The sequence below is a fragment of the Aedes albopictus genome, chromosome 3 (genome assembly GCF_035046485.1).
Source record: "Aedes albopictus strain Foshan chromosome 3, AalbF5, whole genome shotgun sequence".
Lineage (NCBI taxonomy): Eukaryota > Metazoa > Arthropoda > Insecta > Diptera > Culicidae > Aedes > Aedes albopictus.
This window is the reverse complement of record NC_085138.1, coordinates 52,685,114-52,704,676: the sequence shown is the minus strand read 5'-3', so window position 1 is coordinate 52,704,676 and position 19,563 is coordinate 52,685,114. Positions and strand designations below refer to the sequence as shown.

General features: G+C 42.5%; 1 protein-coding gene across 1 annotated transcript in view; it reads left to right on the top strand.

Annotated features, from left to right (window-relative positions):
• Window positions 1–2,796: 2,796 nt before the first annotated feature.
• Window positions 2,797–19,563, top strand: part of LOC134290193 (uncharacterized) — a 34,491-nt gene continuing 17,724 nt past the window's right edge. The window contains exons 1-2 of the mRNA XM_062857259.1: window positions 2,797–6,747; window positions 7,177–7,585. Of these exons, the coding sequence (XP_062713243.1) occupies window positions 2,797–6,747; window positions 7,177–7,585 (4,360 nt within the window). The remainder of the gene's footprint in view (window positions 6,748–7,176; window positions 7,586–19,563) is intronic.

The following is a 19,563-nucleotide window of genomic DNA, read 5'->3' as shown; positions in this document are numbered from 1 at the left end:
ATTCATTAATATACGAAGACATAAATTTCCTGTAAAAACAAAAGGCTACGCCACTTTTTCAATTCTTTCTAAACATGGCTGCCGTTCCAGGCGAACAAAACTCATGCAGCCGCCATCAATTGTTATTACCTTTAATCCAAACCACCTCAAAACAATGATGGAACCAAGTCACCTTGCATGAAATCTACAGCATTTATTGAAGATTGTTTTTACTAGTGATGATCTTAAGGCAGATTTGTTCGTCTTAAATGAAACTTATTCGTTTTATTCAAGAGTAACAGCCTTCGACAATTGTTTGTTTACCTTTTTGGAGCTAGAAAGTTGTTTCTGTACATTTTGCTTCAGGAACTGCCAATTCTATTATAATTTCGTCTATTTAATAAGTGCATTTCTAAAACTTACTAGTACATATTACACTATTTAGCATACGCACGAGAAGAGTCACAGTAAGTACCCATTTTAGTTTCGATTCAAGCTGCTGTGGCCTGTGTGAGTAACTGGCTGAAGGTTGGACGACCTCAGCAAGCTACTCGCATTTTTGATTGGCTATAAAATGAATATTTCGTCGATATGATTACTTTTGAGCATCAAAACGGCAAAATTAACAGTGAGCAAAAATATTTGAGTGTTTATATTTGCATAAAAAAGCCAATTTATTGCATAATTTATTAATTGAATTAATAAGATTTTATTACTCCGCTTAGTTCTTGTCTGATAGCGACACAAACCCTCCTGAACTTACACCCTGGAAATTACATTAGATTGAGCTGATCGCAGATCGTAGTCATCAACAAACATCAGGCCATTGTAATACAGATGCGAGGTAGTGGACAACAGTGATCGGATACCTACGGTTCGGGAGCGGGAGATCGGATGCTGAATTATCTCTTGCGTACTCATAGCAATAATGACGTCACGTGTACGTTATCTGCAGTGGTGAGTTTAGAGTGAGAAGATTTATACGGAGAATGCTCAGGGAAACCGATAGGATAACCCGAATCAGAACATCGCTCGAGACGGTTGTAGTTAGATGATGATCATTTGTGGAGCGAATCGGCAGTTGCATCTCGGCTGGTCAACGGTTAACACGGACATACGGTCAGACGGTTATTTTAATGTGTTAGATTTAAGTACAGAACAAAATTTGTTAGTCCGTTAAGTTTAATAAATGTAGTGTTTGTACCAGTTCGTTTTATTGTAAACCGCGAGTGTTTTATGTTCAAGTCCGGAAGAACAAACATGGACAAACATGAACACCGATCAGTTTCGCATCCAATGACCTTGGTGAAGGTCAACCCATCGAGTGTTGGTGGACCATCAATCTGAGCCATCGAAGTAAGTCCGTTCACCAACATTTATGGTCCTTCGAACCGGATGAAGGAGCCGGTTAGGACGGAAAGGACTTGGAACTGTTCGAAGGATTGAAAGGACTCAGCGCCATTGCATCTTCGTATTCGCGGAACAATCAGCGGAGCCATCATATTCGCAAACAATTGGCGCGGTAGCCATCAGTTTCGCGGACAATTAGCGTACCGCCATCGTTGCATGCTACAAGGATCGAAGGATGGCGAGGTCTGGACATCCATCGAATGGAAACTTCTCGTAGGTGAGTTGAACCATTGCTATATGTCCAGCCGAAGCAATACGATTTCTGGATTCTAACACCTGTCATCGCTTTGCATGATACATCCCATTCGTCGGCTGCAAGGGACACCTGTGGATTGTTTGTGGATTTGAGACTGGACGATTATTCAGCTAGTGCATGGACTTCTCTACCAAGCTACACAATTTGGATCACCCGACGAGTTTGGACCACTGAACCAGCGGCGATACTGGTTCTCCAGGTAAATATTTAAGTTCAGTATATGTCCAGCCGTCGTTAGGATTGCATGATTCTTACACGCACCATTCGATGTTTCTTCCTTGGACACTCATTTCTCGATCGGACGGATCGACTGGACTCATCGGCCACTGGGACGGACGGCATTGGAAGGCAATCGGCCAGGACAATCTTCACGGCATTCCTTGGACAGATATCTGTGTATTTCCAACAACCCGAGGCAGACGATCACCACGATTGAAGAGGCAGCGACGTATATTTTCTGTGTGGGTGAGTGCTATGAACTGTATATGTCACCGAAGCGGGACACAGAAATATACACATTGTAATTTGAATTCATCCTCTTCAACTTATTGGCCACGCATCCCTGAGTACAAACTGTTCGTTACTAGAACAACTGTCTCAATTTCGTTGGATTTGCTCGTTTGGCTTGGATTGGTGCTGTTAAAGGTTTTCCGGGTTAGTTGAACACGTATATGCCCAGTCGAGGCTTCAATCTCTGCATACTACATGCCTGTTTTCCTCTTCCTGGACCTCTTCCGTGAAATTTGACGTTGATCGCTGCTGAGGAGTTTTGATCGCTATCGATGAGTCGTTGTTATCGGGACTGTAAAATTAGGACCACTCAACGGTTTGGACAGCTGTTAGTTCTCGTAGGTGAGTTCTACAGTATATGCCTGCTGAAGCTAGGACTTTCGGACACTACATGTGGATCTTTCCCTCTTCCCTCAACAATCGATCTGATGATTTATGCTACTACGTGAGGTGTTGTGCGGCGTTCCAATTCTGAGGCGAGTCGTTGTGACGTAATTCGGTTGGATGACCTGCAGTTGTTCCCGGTGCAACACATTAGTCTCCCAGGTAGGCTTCTACAGTATTTGCCAGCCGAAGTGGTGGACCATTCGGAGTTCTACACCATCCTTCTCTTTTATCTGACCGAGTGACGTACACCAACGATGGCACCCCGTGAGAAGAAGACGCCTACGCTGAAGCTGTTGATGGTCCAGCTTAAGAACATCCAAACATCCCTGGACGACATTTGGAGATTTGTTCAGGATTTCCAGCCAACCTGTACTGCAAGTGCCATCAACGTTCGCCTGGACAGTATCGATGAGCTGTGGAAGAACTACAGAGCGATTCTGAATGAGGTCCAAGCTCATGACGAATTTGAGGATGAGGAAGGGGCATATGATACGGCTAGGTTATTGTATAGCGATAGATATTATAATTGTAAATCCTTACTTATGGATAAGGCCAAGGAATTCGTGGGACCCGATGAAGGAAATCAGTCCATACGAGGAAACGAAACTTTGCTTCATGGGCATGGCACGTTGGATCACGTTCGTCTCCCACAAATCAAGCTCCAAGTATTTGACGGGAACATCGATGAATGGATTAGCTTTAGAGGTTTGTACACTTCTCTAATCCATAGAAAAACGGACTTACCAGAGGTTGAGAAGTTTCATTACCTGAAAGGGTGTCTTCAAGGTGAACCCAAGGGCTTGATCGATCCATTGAAGCTAACAGAGGCCAACTATCAGGTAGCTTGGGACTTGCTGCTTAAAAGGTACGATAATAGCAAGCAGTTGAAAAAGCGCCAGGTGCAAGCGCTATTCAACTTACCTTCGTTGTCTAAGGAGTCTGTGGTGGACTTGCATTCTCTGATGGACGGATTCGAGAGGGTCGTGAAAAATTTGGATCAGGTGATCAAACCAGAGGAATACAAGGACCTGCTACTTGTTAACCTGCTGACTACACGGCTGGATCCAATCACTCGTAGAGGTTGGGAGGAGCAATCTTCAACGAAGAATAAGGATACGTTGGCAGACATCACCGATTTCATACATCGACGAATTCGGGTTCTGGAATCGCTGCCAGTGAAGGCTTTGGATACCAAGGGGTCTCACCAAATGCAACAACCGATAAGACAGAAGGCGTCAACTGTGAAGGCCAGTTACGGAGCTGTCCAGTCGTCTGGGGGACGATGTCCGGTATGCAAGGAGACTCACCAACTTTATCAGTGTGCAGCTTTCCAACGGATGTCGGTGCGCGACAGGGAAGCAGTATTGAGGTCGAATTCGCTGTGCAGAAATTGCTTGAGATCAGGTCATCAAGCTAGGGAATGTACGTCGAAGTATTCATGCCGTAGTTGCAAAAAACGCCATCACACTATGGTGTGCTTCAAGCCGGAGAAAGACGGAGCAGTAAAGGTCACTGCAGCTACCGGAAGTAGCAATCCGTCTACTTCATCGGATCCTGATGAGTCTGCTGGTGCAAGCTCTTCTCAGGTGGTGAACATGGTCGCCACTCAATCCTTGGTTTCTGGTGCAGCTCAGCATATTTCCTCTCAAGTTCTTTTGGCTACTGTGGTCGTCATCGTGGAAGATGATGAAGGTAGTCAGATTTCGGCTCGCGCATTACTGGATTCCGGCTCTGAGAGTAATTTCATTACTGAACGGTTGAACCAACGCCTTCAAACGCAGCGACAAAGGGTAGATATCTCAGTCCTCGGAATTGGTCAAGCAGCTATGAAGGCAAAATACAAAATCCAGGCGATGGTTTGCTCTCGAGTTACGGATTTCTCTCGGAACGTAAGCTTCCTGGTACTTCCGAAGGTTACAGCAGATTTGCCTACGGCGAAGGTGAACACGGAAGGATGGACGATACCTGACGGGGTCAGCTTGGCAGATCCAGCCTTTTTTGATCCTAGTGCAGTGGACATGGTGCTCGGTATTGAGCACTTCTTCGATTTCTTCGAATCTGGCCGAAGAATTCAGCTTGGAGAACAAATGCCGACACTCAATGAATCGGTATTCGGATGGGTGGTTTGTGGAGGTCTAACAAGGTCCATCGAAGGTCTACGAGTCCACTGTAACACGGCATCTACGGCAAATTTAGAAGAATTGGTCGCTCGATTTTGGGCTAGCGAGGAAATTGGCGCTACAAAAGTACTTTCATCAGAGGAAAAAATGTGTGAAGAACTTTTCCTACGGTCGGTTTGCAGGGATTCTGATGGTCGATATTCTGTCTCTCTGCCAAAGGATGAAGACATTGTTTCCAGAATGGGCGAGTCACGGGACATCGCATTTCGGCGTTTACAAGGCACAGAACGCAGATTGGCGAGGGATGCCGATCTGAAGGAGCAATATCATCAGTTCATGACGGAGTACGTGAAACTAGGGCACATGACCAAGGTAGAGGAGTTTGGAGAATCAAGGAAACGATGCTATTTGCCACACCACCCGGTGATTAAGGAAGCTAGTACCACCACAAAATTGCGAGTGGTGTTCGACGCCTCATGCAAGACATCGACAGGAACTTCGCTCAACGATTCGTTGCTGGTTGGCCCAATCGTCCAAGAGGATCTGCGATCTATCATGCTCCGGAGTAGAATGAAGCAGATAATGCTAGTGGCCGACGTAGAAAAGATGTTCCGGCAAATTTTCATATTGCCGGAGGACCGGCATTTGCAATGTATTCTATGGCGATTCGACCCGGCTGATACGGTGGACGTTTATGAACTTAACACAGTCACGTACGGGACGAAACCGGCGCCTTTTTTAGCAACACGTACTTTAAACCAATTAGCCATGGATGAAGAACAGCAATATCCACTTGCTGCGAAGGCTGCCACCGAAGACACGTATATGGATGACGTCATAACGGGAGCTGATACGGTTCAAGTAGCCTGTGAACTTCGTGCACAACTGGAGGAAATGACTACGAAGGGAGGATTTAGACTCAGGAAATGGGCGTCTAATCACCCGGCGGTTTTGGAAGGAATTTCTGAGGATAATTTGGCTATTCGTTCATCGGAAGGCATCAACTTGGATCCGGATTCGACCGTTAAAACTCTTGGTTTGACGTGGATGCCGAACACGGATCAACTTCGGTTCAACTTCGATTTTCCATCGTGTCCATCTTTTCAACAACTATCCAAGCGGCAAGTTTTATCGATGATTGCAACTCTTTTTGATCCGTTGGGCGCAGTAATTACCACGGCAAAGACAATCATGCAGTATTTGTGGAAATTCAGAAACGAAAAGGACCAGGCGTTGGACTGGGACCAGCCCTTACCATCAACGGTGGGTGAGATGTGGAAGTCTTATTATGACCAACTTCCCCTGCTGAACGATGTTCGTATCGATCGTTGTGTGGTCATTCCGATGGCAACGAAGATCGAAATCCATTGTTTCTCCGATGCATCAACGAAGGCGTATGGTGGGTGTGTCTACATCAGAAGTCAAGACGGATATGGAAGGATAAGGGTTCGGCTGCTGTCTTCAAAATCAAAGGTTGCACCCTTGAAAACACAGTCGATTCCGAGGCTGGAATTGTGCGGCGCGCTCTTAACGGCACAGCTCTATGGAAAGGTTCGCGAATCTGTCAAAATTCCAGTCCAGGCCTTCTTCTGGGTTGACTCAACCTGCGTTTTGCGATGGATTCAATCGTCACCGGACGTGTGGAATACTTTCGTGGCCTACCGAGTAGCAAAAATTCAAACTATCACCGAATCGTCCCAATGGTCACATGTTTCAGGCAAGGAAAACCCAGCCGATTTGATATCCAGAGGGATTTCTCCAGGAGATATTGTTAAAAACGTGTTCTGGTGGGAAGGACCTGAATGGTTGAAGCAGAATCGCGAATATTGGCCGCATACAACAGTAGAGCTGGTTCCGGAGGAGGTGAATCAGGAGCGACGACGGACTATGGTGACTTGTACAGCTTCGTTAGATGCTGAATTCAACGATTGGTATTTGGGAAAGTTTTCGTCCTATTCTGATCTGATCCGGAAAACTGCGTATTGGTTGCGAATAATGCGAATTCTAAGGAAGGATATGCGAGATGGAGTTGCTGCCAAGGACCCATTATCGAATGAAGAGCTCAAGGAGGCGGAATTGATCCTGGTTCGGCGTGTTCAAAAAGAAGTTTTTGTTGATGAGTGGAAGGCATTAGCAAAGAGTGAAGCTGTTCCACGACGATCTCAACTGCGGTGGTTTCATCCATGTATCGCTGAAGACAACGTTATCAGAGTCGGTGGGCGGCTCGAACATTCAGTGGAATCGTATGATGTCAAGCATCCAATGGTCCTTCCTGCACGACATGTATTTACGCGTATGGTTCTTAACCATTATCACTTGAAACTTCTACATGCTGGTCCGCAACTATTACTCGGAGCCGTTCGGTTGAAATTTTGGCCATTAGGTGGGCGAAATCTTGCACGGCATGTTGTACACCAATGTGTAAAGTGTTTCAGAATGAAGCCTTCTCCCATACAACAATTTATGGGGGATCTCCCAACACCGCGTGTCACACCATCAAGACCATTCTCGCAGACCAGCGTAGACTATTTTGGACCCTTGTACATCAGACCAGCGCCGCGTAAGCCAACTGTTAAGGTATACGCAGCGATTTTCGTTTGTCTTTCCACCAAGGCGGTCCACTTAGAGCTGGTGACAGATTTAACTACCGATCGGTTTATACAAGCCTTACGTCGCTTCATTGCCAGAAGAGGAAATTGCCAAGACATCTACTCCGACAACGGAACTAATTTTGTCGGCGCTAGGAATAAGATGAGAGACTTGTTGCAGTTACTGAAAGCACATGATCACCGTGACAAGTTGACCAGGGAATGCAACGAGGAGGGTATCCGGTGGCACTTCAGCCCGCCAGGTTCACCTCATTTCGGAGGATTGTGGGAGGCAGCTGTGCGTTCAGCAAAAAACCATCTCCTCAAGGTCATAGGTGAGACGTCACCTTCTGCAGAAGAATTAAATACGTTCTTAGTTCAAGTAGAGGGATGTCTGAACTCACGACCCCTTACACCCATGTCTGATGATCCGAATGATTTAGAGCCATTAACTCCAGCTCATTTTTTAATTGGCACATCGCTTCAAGCATTGCCGGATCTGGACTTGGAGACAGTTCCATTGAACAGATTAGATCGTTTTCAGTTGATGCAGAGAATGTTACAGGATTTCTGGAAGCGTTGGCGTTTGGAGTACTTGTGTCAACTTCAAGCAAGAACTAAACGATGGAAGTGTCCAGTAAAGATCGAAGAAGGCAATTTGGTGGTTATTCGTGATGAAAACACACCTCCTATGAAATGGAAAATGGGCAGGATCTCCAAACTTCACCCTGGCGCTGATGGAGTGGTTCGAGTGGTTACGCTGAAAACAAGTTCAGGAGATCTGTTGACTCACCATACAACAAAGAGCAGATTCCGTTTTTATAATCCGTTTATTCGAATCCAAGGTGGATTATAAAATTCCTGGGTAAATAGAATATACAATTTAACTGAATTTTTCCATGTTTACATAAGTATACAAGACTTCTACTCACGTTTACTATTCGCTCGGAGTCAGACGGCAATTGATGCTCTGACGGTAAATGTTGCATGGGATACCTAAAGGTGTTTTATGGATTTTACAGATCAATCTTGTTCACAGCATGCCTAATCTAATTGTACATATAATTTAATCTGCAGTAGTTACTCACCAACTAATTATTCGTGTAATTAGGGATCAATTTAATCCGTAATCAATCGGGAGTGGTTCGTGTAGGTTAAGCGTACTAACGAATGATAGGTATTAAGGTTTTAACTTTGACTAACACTAGATTAAGAATTCACTAACATTTCATGTAGTTTTTAGAGAAACAAATTTTAGCAAAAATAGTGTGTTCGTTTAGGCCACAATAGCAATAACATTTCATCAATTATGCCTTATCATCTTCCCGCATCTCCCTGACAGTTCGCTGTGTCTACCTACTATCGAAGGTAGTGCTGTTTATTCGTGTGGTAGTATATGGATAAGCGTTGCCAGTCCAGTGGAATTGCGCGCTGACAACAAGATCTAAAAAGGGCTGTAGAGAAACTTTGCTTTCTACCAGTCCCTGCAGAGCAGTCTAACTAGTAGCAATACAGCAAAACTGAATTCCTTCCCTTCCCAATCCCTTTCCGAAGAGGATCTTCTTCTATTTCAGAAATCAGACCAATTTCTGGGTGGGTGAGAGTGTCTGATAGCGACACAAACCCTCCTGAACTTACACCCTGGAAATTACATTAGATTGAGCTGATCGCAGATCGTAGTCATCAACAAACATCAGGCCATTGTAATACAGATGCGAGGTAGTGGACAACAGTGATCGGATACCTACGGTTCGGGAGCGGGAGATCGGATGCTGAATTATCTCTTGCGTACTCATAGCAATAATGACGTCACGTGTACGTTATCTGCAGTGGTGAGTTTAGAGTGAGAAGATTTATACGGAGAATGCTCAGGGAAACCGATAGGATAACCCGAATCAGAACATCGCATGAGACGGTTGTAGTTAGATGATGATCATTTGTGGAGCGAATCGGCAGTTGCATCTCGGCTGGTCAACGGTTAACACGGACATACGGTCGGACGGTTATTTTAATGTGTTAGATTTAAGTACAGAACAAAATTTGTTAGTCCGTTAAGTTTAATAAATGTAGTATTTGTACCAGTTCGTTTTATTGTAAACCGCGAGTGTTTTATGTTCAAGTCCGGAAGAACAAACATGGATAACAGAAGGAATTCTGACCTTCGGAGGATGGCACTCCAGTAGTCTGATGTTCCAGGTCTTCACACCGATCAGTTTCGCATCCAATGACCTTGGTGAAGGTCAACCCATCGAGTGTTGGTGGACCATCAATCTGAGCCATCGAAGTAAGTCCGTTCACCAACAGTTCTTGTTTCAGACTAGTGGCTCTAGCTCAAGAATTGAAAGCTTTAAGAAGTTTTTAAAGGAGAATAACTCAGATGAATTGTACTTGAATAAACGAAGCATATACTTTTAATAAAGTTTGTTGATGTTATGTGTTAAAAATAACTTCAAATACGTCTTAAAACTCATAATAAGATCAAATGCCTTAGGGAATCAAGTTGTTTTATGCGGAGTTTTCAAAATTAACTTGAAGAAAACTTAAAAACCGCATGCGAACGGAGATTATTTTCTCTTGATAAAAACAACCATAAATGTTTCATGAATTCTTCATGCTATGATAAAGCTTCCATAAAAATAAACAAATCTAAAAGGAATTTAAATTGTTACTTGGGTTAAGTGGCCGCGGGGAGGAAGTCCCGGTAGCGGTGCTGTCGTGGCGTCGGTCTACTGGGTTGGATCCGAGCCCGTGGTTGGAAAGGGGTCCCCGGCAAGGGTCGGGGTAGGTGAGATCCTGCTGTCTGCAACCTACGGGTGCATCTGATAGGGCCTGAAGGGTAGTGATACCCTTCCTTACGGGCAGGTCAGATCGGGTTGCACGTGGGCATCAGTTCTTGATGTCCGCTCAGCAGTAGGGCGCGGGCGGGGTTGACCCTGCCCGCCTTCCGAGGACAAAGGGAGTGGCGAGGACCACTCGGGAAACTGGCTAAGTGCCAGCATGCTATCGTGATGGACTCTCCAGAGCGAATCATCGATGTTCGTTGCTGCTAGGCTACGGCAGCTAACCTTGAGGGTGCGATATGCACTAGCCCCTCACTGAAGCAATACCTTCTTGGTGGTTCCGGAGAGACGTAGGGTTTGGCGACCATAGGAATGTGTTTTAGTGGGTCGAGGAGAGAGTAGTCCTGGCTTCTACCGGCGTTGAAACCAGAGCCACATAGGGTATCAAAATCGAAAGAGCATCCAAGCGATTAATTAACCACCACCAGATCACTCACAGGTCACAAGCAGTACCAATTACTATAAATAAACAATCGAAATGAGGTTGGAATCTGCCATCTCCTAATTAAAAAGAAGACACCGTATCATCCATACAGATACAGCTGGAAAATATCCTCAAAAGCTGTACCAGATGAGAACCAGTGCCAGCAAACGTCCCGATCCCATTCGGGTCCATTTCCTGCTTATCTCCACCCTCGTTTTCCTCTCTACCGCAGAGATATGTAGTTCTACGGAGTCCACCCGAAAATGTAGCTGTTCCGTAAAAAGCATCGTGAATGGAAAATAAATATAGCCTCAAGTGTCCACACAGGAGAGCATCGAGATCGAACTGCAGTTGGCAAACATAACGAGATAACACCATTTCGTCGCTCCAATTGTCCCCCGTTCGCGCCTGACTCCCCGACAACCCCGCCCATGATCCCACAAACATTTCACAATCATCGAAGCGATTTCCTAGGTTCAGATATCCCCAAACTCCCATAGTAAGAGGGCACGACAAGACCCAAGAAGGAAAATAAAATAATGGATTTTATAGCTGACCAGTTCCCAAAAGCAGTGTCAGTTTTTCAATTTCACGTTTCGATTTTCAATACCTTCCCGGGCTGTGTCTCTCTCTCTCTCGAAGGGTGAGTGTGTAATAATAACCCTGGATTCGAATCCTATGGCAAGGTTGTGTCACAGGCGCTCGGCAGGATCCGGGAGTGGCGCGCGGCCAGTTCCGCCTTTGGGTGTCTCTAGCAGTGCAGAACGGTAGTTGTAGTGCAGCACACTCACGCTCCACTCCACAGTCCACATCTGCTGCTGTTGTAGTCAAGGAAGAGATATTGTCGGTCGGTATATCTGCCCAGAATGAAACGGAACGGACGGGTCAATTCTCGAGGCGAGTGAAATGTCATTCTGCGGGATTTCGAGCTATCGAAGTTCGTATTTTATTGGGTGTCTTTTCTTTCTGTCTCTGGCCGTTCCACCGGCCAAGCTAATGGGCACTCGTCGACGTCGTCGACGACTTGGTGAAAGGCAGGCAAATCTTCTAGGATTTTCGGTTCATGAGATTTGCCAAATTGGAACAATGGGATCGATACATCATTAATTTTATGTTTCACTGACTTGATGTATATTGGTGTAGTTTTATCCTGAGAGTTAGAGGAATTCACAGCCATGCGATTGATAGGGCAGGGGGAATTTTAGCATGAATTTCCATGAACTGACAATGAAAATCGCTCGATTTGGCTTACAGCATATTACCCCGCCCAAGCTCCAGACAACGTACTTATCTCATCAGCAACATTGGCTGTCGAATTGAATTTCCTGGTAACTAGTTGCCATTGACGCCATCGGAGACGATATTCAACAACCAGCCAGAGCTTTTATCTTTTTTTATTCCAGAATATTCAATTGAATTCAAATGTATATCGGAAAGTGAAATTGACTAAGGCGTAGCTAGGAATGTTTGTACGCTGTATCTTAAGACCACCAGCTTTGTACCAACCCGAGCGTGTTGGAAAATTGACATCTGAACCGGAGAGATTGGATTGCGAGAAGAGTATTCATAGTGTGGACACGGATAAAGTTTGGTTTTCTTTTCTATATCAATATTCATGGGCGTAACTAGAGGGGCATGGAGGGGGGGCCAGGTATTTTCTTAACGAACTTCTCCAGGGATTTCTATAGAAATTCCTCGCGGAAGTTCTCCAGGAAATTCTCCTTTGTGAATTCCTATATGGACGTCTTGCGGGGTTCCGATAGTGATTGTTTCAGGGCATATTCCAAGAAATGTTTCGGGAAATCCTTCCACGATTCCATCAAGCTTTTTTAGAGATACTTCTGCATTGACAAATTTTTAAGGAATTTTCCCCTTAGCTTTTTTCAAAGATTCCAATATGGAATCCTCCAGAAATGTCTTTAATCTTTTCTCTAGGGATTCGACCAGAAAGTATTCCGGAAGTTTTCCTGGGACATCTTTAGAGCTTCCTCCAGTGGTTGTTCCAATGCTTAATATCCAGGATTCCTTCAGGGATTTCTGCATGTATTACTTCAAAGATTTTTTTCAGAGATTCTCCGTATATTTATTCAAAAATTCTGCTAGAGTTGGCTCCAATTAATTCACTAACCATTTTTCAAGACTAAGTCGGTGATTCTAAAATCCATTTCGGCCAAATTTGACCTCGAAATTGCGATTTCTTTTTCGTGTTGAATACTAAAATTTGACATTTTTTTTTCAAATATCTCGGAAACCTGTAGAGATATCGCAGTTTCGAGGTCGAATTTGGTCCAAATGGGTTCAAGGAACACCGATTTAGTCTAGAAAAGTTATGTTTAAACATTTAGTTCGAAATGTTTACTCTAGTATAAATTCCACTCAAACCCTTTGCGCCACCCCTAAATATCAACCAAAATCACTCTATTTTGCACATCTCACTTATTTCGACCAATCGATCACATTTCACTTGGAAAATCATATCCCGGATAGATTTTTCAAATTAGCCCCATCCTACTGCTTCAGGATTTCTCCAAAAATTCTTTCTGCGATTTCTTCAGAAACTCCTCCTGAGATTCCCTTAAGAATTCCCCATGGATTTCTTCCGGAATTCTTCCTGCGATTCCTCCAGAAATTCCTCCAAGGATTCCTCCGGCATTTTTTTTCAGGGATTCCTCTGTGAGTTCCCGCATTGATTCCTTTAAAAATACTTCCAAGGATTCCTCTGAAATTCCTGCAGGGATTCCTTCCGGAATTCCTCTAGAGATAACCCTAGGAATTCCACTACAGATTCAATTAAGAATTTCTCAAAAAAAAATCAGCAAGGACTCCCCCAGGAATTCCTTCAGGAACTACCCCAGGATTTTTTTCAGGAATTAATCCAGCAATTTATTATAGGAACAATTCCTCCAGCAATTTATTTAGAAACCCTTCAGAGATTCCTTCAGAAATTCTTCCAAGAATTTCTCCAGGAGTTTCTACAGGATTTTTTCCAGGGATTCCTCTACGAATTTATCATGGAGTTTCTTCTTTAGGAATGAAATTCCGCCCCACATTCCTCCACGTATTCCTGCAAAAACTCCTCTAGAGATTTTTCCAGGAATTGCTTTAGAGATTCCTTTAGGAATTCCTCCGTGAACTTATCTGAGAATCCCTCCAGGAGTTTCTCCAAGAATTCCTCCTGAGATTCTTCCTGCAGGAATTCTTCCAGGACTTCATCTAGGAATTCCCCCAAGAATTCCTCCAGGTCTTCCTCCAGGATTTTTTCAAGAGGTTCCTCCGGAAGTTTATCCAGGAATTGTTCTAGGGATTCTCCCAGGAATTTCACCTATGATTATTCCAGGAAATCTTCTAGGGATTTCTTCAGGGATTCCTCCAAGCATTCTTCCAGAAATTTCTCCATGCATTCTTTCAGGAATTCCTCCAGTATTGCTACAGAAATCCTTCCAAAGATTCCTCCAGGAATTGCTTCAGGGATTCATCCAGGAATTCATTTGAGGATTACTCCGCGGACTTTTTTCGGGATTCTTCCAGGGCTTCCTCCAGGAACTTCTCCAAGGATTTGTTCCGAAGCTCCTCCAAAAGTTCCACCAAAGATTCTTTCAGAAATTACGCTAGAAATTACTCAAGGATTTTCTCAAGGTTTTTTTTTCAGAAATTTATCCAGGCATTTCTCACCGAATTCCTCTGGGGGTTATCTGGGGAATATCTCCAAGATTTCAATCAAGGATTCCTCCAGGAATACATCCAGGAATTTCTGAGAATCCTTGGTCTCAGAAATTCCTACAGGGATTCTCCTAAGAATTCCTTTAGGGATTTCTCTAAGATTTCCTCTGGGGTTTCCTCCTGGAATTGCATCAAGGGTTTTGCCAGGAATTTGTCCAGAAGTTCCTCCAGGTATTGCTTCTGGGATTCCTCCAGGATACACTCCAAGGGAATTTCAAGAATTCTTCCAGATGAAGTTGGTAAGAGATTAACGAGGTCTCAGTTCGGTTATCACCCCGGTGATTATAGACTACTGCCGTATGTTGTTCACAATTCTGAAATGTTTCATTTGATCGGTAGGCCGTCCACACCTTGGAGTGTGTTTTGCCTCCAAAACCCTTACAAGGTTTTCGAGGAGCGGCTTGAGAGAACAAAGAACCTTGATTTATTCTGGGTATCGTTTTATGGCACATATGCTGTTGTTTGTTTAGTCTTCTTTTATCGTCCTTTAAGGAAAAAGTTGCACAATCCATTTTGGGCTTGTGAATAGCCTCGGTTTGTGCTCTAAAAAATCCTTGTCTTTGGTTGTGTTTTTGCTTTTGATCTTCGGGTGTTTGGTTTATCTTTTGGTCACTGGTTCCGTTTCCTTTAGGAATTCAAAGAGGTTTCTTACGTACGTCTCTGTGTTGTTTTATATGTCTAGTCCTGTAATATATTGTGTTTTGTTCTAGTTTAATCGTGTCCTGTGCAGCTCCTTATTATATCCCAAGTAACACATCGAAACATGTTGCTGTCAAAGATTTGTTAAATTATGTTATATAAAAGTTTTTCTAATACATCCCTGCCTAAAATGGTCGGGGTTCTGCTAAACCGAACCAAAGACCATTTTTTGAAAAATTGAGTTTTCTTTACCATTGGATGAAGAAATTGATGATCTTCCTTCCATGTGGAAATGCAGTAATTCTAACAGCTCTTCGTGGAGTAAATTCAAAATTTCTGTTTGGCAGAACATACAAAAAATAAAATTGCATCCAACCAGAGTGAACTGTAAACCATTCCATAGAATCAGCGAAATGTTTTAGTGTTGGTCCAGATGAAGAACATTTCAAGTTATGCTCATCTCCGTCAAATTTCTAACTTCTAACCGACTCATAGTAACAATCTGTGGGAGAATTAAACACGTTATTAGAAATATGGATGCTGGAGGATACAATTATGTTTCGATTGTGCTGAACCCCATTTTTCCAAATCACATTCAGCCAGACCGAACCAAATCCACTGCATTTTGGAATCTATTAATTCTCAACAATACAAAAATCAACTGGTTTTAAATACCTGCGTTATGTCGACACACCTCATACTGATAATTTAACACAGAAGCCGTCATTGAACAACAAGGCTAATAAGAATAATAAAGCTTGAAAAAAATCAAACACTTGGTTCGCTTTGGCTGATCGAAAAATGGCGTTTTCACGAAAACCGTGCTAGAGAAGAATGTTTAGAACTTGATTCAGACTTAACGACTGACCTTCAGCTAAGTAAAATGACCTAGAGGTAACGTGCTTGGTTATCACTTAAAGGACCCAAGTTCGAATCTCTTTAATATTTTCGATTTTTTTTGTCTTAGTTCACTTTGGCAGATAATTTTCATGGTTTTCTTCGACCAGTATAAATTTGAAGTACACAAATTGCTCCATTTTAACATCTCAGGACCTCAGGACATGCAAGGACATAATTTTACATAATCACTCTTGCTCTGTGTCTGCATATGCGCCGCCTATAAAAAAAAACATTGGTGGGATGGGCTGAGCTTGGAGTGCTTCCGCCGTTCATATTTCAAACTATTTTGAAACCTCCATGCTACCATAATATACGCGTCCTCTCTGATTCATGTAAAGAATTGTGAGTGATATCGATTTCAACTTCATAGATGATGAAAAATCGAGTTTTTTTTTTCACAATCCGAATGGTTTTCTATGAAACAAAGAAACACAGTCAGCCACACTGAACTATAAACCATATTCCAATGTTTTTGTTCAGCCAGAGTGAACTGAGTGCAAAGTACTGAAAAATTAAATGTAATTATATCAATGATTACAAATAATTTACATGTATTCTTCGTTTCTGATGATTAACAAAGGCTTGTAAGTTACATGTGTGTGGAAAAGTTTCAAATAATCTTAGCTGTTGTTTATTTGTGAGTGGTTGAACTTAAAGCTTAATTATCTCGGAATAAAGTTTTTGGCGCTTAGTTCGGTTTAGCAGAACCCCGGCCAAATATAGTTTTCATAAGTTTTTAGAAAACATGTGCATCCAAAACAATGTTACGAATATGTTTTTCAAAAACAAAGACGTAAATCATGTGTCTCGTCACAAAATGTCAAACAAGTGTGGTTTTGTCACTCAAATATGTTAAACATGTTATATTCACGTTTTGATAACAACATGTATATCAATAACATCATTCCTCCGTATGAAAAATTGTCTTCAACTTGTAAATAAACAAATGTCAATCCGTGAGTAAGTAGTTTACATAATTGGTTTCTTCTGATCTGGCAACGAGCAGAAACTGAAAATAAACGGCTGTTTTTTGTTGAACTGCATAATCCGAAGCAGGAAAAAGTCCAGGAGCTTATACAGTTCTACTACAGTGGAAAATTTTTCGTCGTTGGTGATGGTATGAGCCGTTCCGTAGATCTTATTGAGTATGCTGGATGCCGCACCAATGGGCGTACAATCCACTCATCCCGTCGTCAATGTCTCCTCAGATTTGGGACACTAGGATCCCGCACATTTATCGAACTGACAGTCGCCAGAACACTATCAAGAAACCTCACCAGTTACCGTAAAACGGCGTATCTTTGATAATGCGGGTAACTTTGATAGTGCGACAGGCATTGTATAGTTTATCTTATAACTATGATTCCTTCAACCAGTTAAGAAAATGCAAACGTAGATCGAAACTATACATATGAAAATCCATCTTAAACGTATTTTCACTAAAATCGAGCTAATATTAAACTTTTTGAGCCAAAAATTAAAATTGTTGATATGTGAGTTTTGGTGGCAAAGTGTACAGGCCGCGTTTTCATTCGGATCGTCCGTCGTCGTCGTCTATTTGACTGTGCTCATCTTCGTGATTTTGGAGGCAAAGTGAAGAGGCCATTTTTTTTCATTTGGGCCTGCCGCGTCGTCGTCGTCGCAGATTTGGCTGTGCTCATCTTCGTACGGGGCGGTTTAGAGTGATTTTTGAGGCAAAGTGAAAAAGCCGCTTTTTTTATTCGGACCGGCTGCGTCGTCGTCGCCGTCAATTTGAATGTTAACATCGTCGTACCCGTGTGTAGTTGTAGCGGTTCAATGTGATTTCGGAGAAGAGGCCAGTTAGTGGAAGATGCTGTAGCACATACGCACTGGACACTTCGAAGGATGTTTATTGGTGAGCTCTTTCCATTTTATCATTATAATAATAAAAATAATAATAATTAATGCTAAAGGATTTATAAAATTCTGCTCTGGTTTTTGTGTATTTATCTAACGAATATTGAAAAGTTCGTCACGTCATGTGCCGGCGTTAGTACCCAATGCACAATCAGTTGATAATAAATATGTTTCTTTCATTTTTTGCATCTACACAAAAATTTGAATGGTTTGTCATCTTCGGTGTCGACATTTGTAATGTTTTAGTCAAAATGAATAAATGTTTTGACTCAATAGTAAAGGTTGCATGAGAGTCCGTCTTGGTTCGTCGTTGCATCGCGTCGTCGTCCTGTGTACTCATCTTCGTACGAGGCGGTTTAGTGTGTTTTTGGAGGCAAAGGAAGTGCCGCTTTTTTCATTCGGATCGGGCGCGTTGTCGTCGACAATTTGAATGTGCACATCGCCGTACCCGTGTGTTGTTGTAGCAGTTCAGTATAATTTCGAGGCCAGTTAGTGGAAGATGCTGCAGCTCTGGTTTTTGTGTATTTATCTAACAAATATTGAAAAGTTCGTCACGTCATGTGCCGGCGCTAGTTCCAAATGCACATTTAGTTGATAATAAATAATTTCCTTTAATTTTTTGCATGAACACAAAAATTTGAATGGTTCGTCATCTTCGGTGTCGACATTTGTAATATTTTAGTCCAAATGAATAAATGTTTTGACTCAAATAAAGGTTGCATGAATTTCTGGAAAAAGAGAGGGTCGGTAAAAGATAGACGGCGAACCATGCGGTAAGATCTTTCTGATTTATTTATCACGTGTTATTTGGTTAATACTTGTGAATTGATCGCGTTCAGCATTGTCTCGCGCGGAAACGCAAACTACAGATGCGTCGGTGTTTAGCATTGTGTTCTCCTTAGTTGCGAATGAATAACTTATGTAGGGTGAGTTTTGAGGCACAAAAGATCGCTTTCGTCGTCCAAGGTTGAGAAGGGTATTTCTTCGCGAGCGCATTATTCATCGCGAATCAAAACATTACACTCGTTTACCACGACAAAATCCTCAACACATCTCCATTTCCCCTGTCCAAACTCCTAGTGATTTCTCGTAGTAACGCAGAGAATTCCTCGGTTATTGGCCTAAGCGAGAATCACGTCATCACTTCCTTCCCTATCCTCAATTGACCTGCATTCGGACGCGGCCGGCGCTGGTATTGCTTATTCAAAAGTATTGGGATTCCAGCATTTACACAATGAAGAGAAAGCTAATCCCAAGCATCATGTGTTGGTTCTTTGTGTAAATGCAGTTGTCCTTGCAATAACAGAGGAGCAACCGCGGGCGGTCAATCATGCTCATGCTCATGCTCATGCTCAAAAATTAAAATTGTTGATATTTTTGTCATTTGTGAACTCCTTCAAAAAATCTGCTGTACGACTTCGTTTCAATTATTTTTTCAATGAATGGCTACTTGTTCTTGGTAGATCCATCATAGTAGATTCCAAATCTGGCCTTGAATCTCTTAACGAAGTGTGTTTTTACAAAATGGTAGCATTTTTGTAAATTAGGGCATAAATCTCCATACATTGATAAACGCCTAAAAGTATGCAATTCACCTGTAATTTCATGTAGATAAATCTATGTTGTTCAAAAATTTTTTTAATAAAACATTCAAAAATTACTCAAAAAGAGAAAACTCGCCATGAATGACATGTAATCATACGTTGATATACCGTTTAACATACATTTTTACGGAGATAATGATTTTCGATAGCTAAATTGACTGTGTTTTTCACTCAGTACTCCACATACTCTTTTTTATATGTAGAATTTAGTAAAAAAAAATCAATGCTTTGATATAAAAATCTATCTGATATGTTTCACAAGGCTTCTCTCATCATGTTTATTCTCCTAAGATTTCAATCTGTGCTTA